At 35.8% G+C, this 4,407-nt stretch overlaps 1 protein-coding gene across 5 annotated transcripts in view; it reads left to right on the top strand.

Annotated features, from left to right (window-relative positions):
- The window catches only part of LOC109391282 (protein argonaute-4), a 63,077-nt gene that overhangs the window by 31,005 nt on the left and 27,665 nt on the right, over window positions 1-4,407 (top strand). For 3 of the 5 annotated variants that reach the window (XM_019658729.1, XM_019658704.1, XM_019658697.1), the window contains exons 2-6: window positions 620-785; window positions 2,183-2,303; window positions 3,486-3,667; window positions 3,853-3,989; window positions 4,087-4,221. In XM_019658729.1, coding sequence (XP_019514274.1) covers window positions 2,199-2,303; window positions 3,486-3,667; window positions 3,853-3,989; window positions 4,087-4,221 — 559 coding nt within the window. In that variant the 5' untranslated portion in view covers window positions 620-785; window positions 2,183-2,198. Of the gene's footprint in view, window positions 1-619; window positions 786-2,177; window positions 2,304-3,485; window positions 3,668-3,852; window positions 3,990-4,086; window positions 4,222-4,407 lie in introns of those variants that run through there. The other 2 variants (XM_019658712.1, XM_019658723.1) reach the window with 2 other exon arrangements.

The following is a 4,407-nucleotide window of genomic DNA, read 5'->3' as shown; positions in this document are numbered from 1 at the left end:
CTGTCTTTCCCCTGTGTCCACAATATAGGTTAGACATATGCAAATGAATAAATGTTTGTTGAATAAATAAACTAGACCTTATGATCAGGAAATATCAGATTGTCCAGATTCTAAAAGTATCTGATTATAAACAATAAAGCTTAGCATTATTCCTATTGTTTCACTACCTAAATTGGCAAGTAAATTGATAATTATAGCTGCTGTTTAATCTCCAGTGTGTACAAATTATAATAATGCAGGCTAACTTGTGGAAGATTAGTGGATCATCTCCAGCCTGAACATCATGATAGCCTAGAGATGGTTTTATTTAAAAATGTATATAATTTTGTAAGCTTAGCTGTAGATTTACTAACACTCATAAAAGGTTTTCTACACTAGCCTACATCTGAGAGGAGTTCATCATACTACCTAATTTCGATGTTCCCCGTATTCGAAATAATACCGACGTGGTAAAATATCTGAAATCTAGAGAACCTTAGGTCAAAAGACACCCCAAACTCTTTATTTCAGAATATGTTTAGTAAATAATAAGATTTCAATAACAGTAGCTATCATCATCATCATCACGAAGGGAATAGTGTACTTCACGACCAAATTGAATGCCTTTGAATCTCTTCAGGACCTCCAACCAGCCTTTTTCAGCCACCTCGTCGTCCTGGGCTTGGAACTGTTGGAAAACCAATTCGACTGTTAGCCAATCACTTTCAAGTTCAGATTCCTAAAATAGATGTGTATCACTATGATGTGGATATTAAACCAGAAAAACGGCCTCGTAGAGTCAACAGGTAAGGATTAAAAAGAGTGGAAGTCTATATATTTAAATGCATACAATTTATTGATTATGGATTATACTGTTCTCTAAATCCTTTCAATGTAGGTTTTGTTTTTCCTCTAAAATGATCAGTTTCTGGATAACAGGTTTGCTGTCTCATACTTGGTTATCCTCCACAGATTCTAGCAGAGTGCTGGGTACATCATTGTTCAGTCAGCAATTGAAGGGAAGAAGAAAGGTCACTCTTTCATTGTCCAAGGGTAGCAGAAGTATATTTTACATTAGTGTCTATGGGAAATAGAACTATCTGGAATTTGAATTTTGTTATTAAGCGTTGGTATTGGACATGAGAAAAATATAAGTGTAAAGACAGAAGAATCATCTTGAAGTAATGAACAAAGTAAGCTGAACAAAGAGAGAAGCTGTGTTTAATTCTAGCATTATCCATGAACGGTACAGATAAGGTAATTTAAGAATTGTGGTCTGTAAGAAAGGAATTTACCAAGTGTGAAGACAGCCCTGTAGCAGATATTATTAGGGTGTGTTGAGAGCCCCCACTTTCCTTTTCTCTGTTTCCACACTGTCATATTCAAGCAGCCTTTAATATTAAGATTCTTGCTCTTCTAATAATGCTCTTGCTAGCGCTGATGTTGGTAAGACATAGCACCTGACTTTTCATTGGCTCTAGCGTTCCAGAATCTCACAGGGCCTCCGTATAGTGGGATCTGGTGTATAGGCAAGAACGCTTCAGTAAGGCTATGCATGCTTGATGGAGAGAAAGGTTTTCATTCTAAAAAGAAAGAAACTACATTGGTAATCTTTATGGAGTGAGGATATTTTACAACATTCCCTTCTCTACACTGCTTGGGAGCACTTTGGAATAAAACAAGACAGTATGCAGAATAATAAATTGGCCAGCATTAATCAAAGGAATTGACTTAATTCTTTTTAGTATAATATACGAGTATGTTAGATTTATTGACGCTCAGATTTCTGAATTTCTGCCCACTCTCTTTTCCAAAATCAACATACTTGAATAAGGATGTATATTTGGTAACAAACTTATCATTGTTCAGTTGTGAACATGCCACACATTTAGATACCTAAGAGAGGTTATCCTTGTAAGATTGTGTTTCTCACAGGAGAGGAATTTGGAAAACAGGAGTTTGAGAGGATGCCATAAATTTTATGCTCTTTCCTTTTATTCCCCCTTTTGTTACCATCTGTTCACTTGTTGCTACCTTTCTGTAGTTAACTATTTTTTTTAATTACTTGAATCAATTATCATTTTAACTCTTAATTTTTTCCAAGGACTTTTGAACTGAATTTAGATGATTAAGGTATCATGATAGTTTGCTTACTGTTCACTATTTCTCAAAGCTAACTTCCACTATCTCCATTACTGCTAAGGGAGGTCGTAGATACAATGGTGCGGCACTTCAAGATGCAAATATTTGGTGATCGGCAGCCTGGCTATGATGGCAAAAGAAACATGTACACAGCACATCCACTGCCAATTGGACGGGATAGGGTAAGTGTTAACACTGAGAAATATTTATTGGAGTTAAGTCACTTAGTAGTAATTACATAGGACAAAAATATTTCCTTTTCTAATAATAATTCAATTCTTAGTTGTTTCTCACAGTGATGATAGATTTGTTTTTCTGTCCATATTCTCTTTTCCCTTAGTTAATCGATAATTGAAGATGAGATGAGCATTAGAATTTAGGTTGATTATGTTATCTTTACATATAGTCCTCATTTCTCACATTGTTAAAGTGCTACCTGCATCTGAACAATGGAGTTTTTATACATGATAGAATATTACATAACACCCACTTATAAAAATGTTCATAATACCACAATAACTTTTTAAAACATTTATTTTTCAAATTAGAAAAGCAATATGTAAATATAAACTCATTATAAACTTATCCAGACAATCTAGAAATGCTGTGGTTTCCCTCCTCCCCACCTGTCTGCACCCCTCAATCCCATTTTCCTTTTCAGAGGAAATTACTCTAATAGTTTTGGTATGTATCCTTTTTACGTGCCTTAGTTATTTAGTTGTTATGTACATTCTTGTTTACATATTGTTCTAGGATATATTTTTTTCATTTAATAATATGTCTGGGAGATCTTTCTCATTTCTGCACATTTAAATCTACCTTATTTTGTTTAATTCAAATTTTTTTATTATGGTAAAGTATACATAACATAAAATTTACTATTGTAACCATTTTTAAGTGTACAGTTCAGTGGCATTAAGTATATTCACATTGTTGTGCAATTGTGACCACTATCCATCTCTAGAACATTTTCATCATCCCAAACTGAAAGCCTGTGCTCATTAAACAATGACTCCCCATTTCCTCCTCCCCGCAGTCCCTTATAACCACTATTTTACTTTCTGTCTCTATGAATTTGACTATTCTGGGTACCTCATTTGCAATATTTGTCATTTTCTGTCTGGCTTATTTCACTTAGTGTAATGTTTTCAAGGTTCATCCATGTTATAGCATCTACCTTATTTTTAAACTATTGCAAAATACTTGATATTAAATTATTCCCCTATCGATGGACATGTAGGTTGTTTCCAATGTTTTGCAATTACAGAAAGTGTTAAATGTCTTTATGCATATACCATATTGAATATTCCCGGGATCTTTCTCTCAGCTTTTGTAAATATGTATGTGTATGTATTTTTCCTTAGGTTGATATGGAAGTGACCCTTCCAGGTGAGGGTAAAGACCAAACCTTTAAAGTGTCTGTTCAGTGGGTGTCCGTTGTGAGCCTTCAATTGCTTTTAGAAGCTTTAGCTGGGCACTTGAATGAAGTCCCAGATGACTCAGTACAAGCACTTGATGTTATCACAAGACACCTTCCTTCCATGAGGTTAGTACCTTAGTTTGAATTCTTTGCCACAGATGTCAGACTTTTTTTGATAGTGTGCATTGGAGCCATTGAGAGGTTTCCACATAAGTCATAGTTCAAACTTGGTTTCAGTTTGCAAAGTTGAGAGTGAAATGAAAGACTATTCGAGTTATTATTGTCAAAAATGCAAATTCTTATTTCTTCAGGTACACCCCGGTGGGCCGTTCCTTTTTCTCACCTCCTGAAGGTTACTACCACCCTCTGGGAGGGGGCAGGGAGGTTTGGTTTGGCTTTCATCAGTCTGTGAGACCTGCTATGTGGAATATGATGCTCAATATTGATGGTAGGATGGAACCCTCTTTGCCTTTTACTCTTTTGGCTGGTTTTCTTGGTCCTTTCCCTTTCCCTGAAGTTAAGTATCTTTCTTCTCTGTTTGTTAGTATCTGCAACTGCTTTCTACCGGGCTCAGCCTATCATTGAGTTCATGTGTGAGGTTTTAGACATTCAGAACATCAATGAACAGACCAAACCTCTAACAGACTCCCAGCGTGTCAAGTTTACCAAAGAAATCAGAGGTAGGTGTTTGCATTATTTAGTCTTGGAGCAGCAGTTCAGCATGGTGCAAAGAGCATGGTCTTGAAGTCAAATTCACCTGGGCTTCCATCCCATCCCAGCCAGTTCTATCAGTAGGACCTGGGGCAAGTTACTTAACCACTGTGAGCCTTAGTTTATCATCACTTAAGTAAAGATAATAATATATA

Source organism: Hipposideros armiger, unplaced genomic scaffold (genome assembly GCF_001890085.2).
Source record: "Hipposideros armiger isolate ML-2016 unplaced genomic scaffold, ASM189008v1 scaffold_10, whole genome shotgun sequence".
Classification (NCBI taxonomy): Eukaryota; Metazoa; Chordata; class Mammalia; order Chiroptera; family Hipposideridae; genus Hipposideros; species Hipposideros armiger.
Note: the sequence above shows the minus strand (reverse complement) of the source record. Positions and strands in the feature narration are given on the sequence as shown.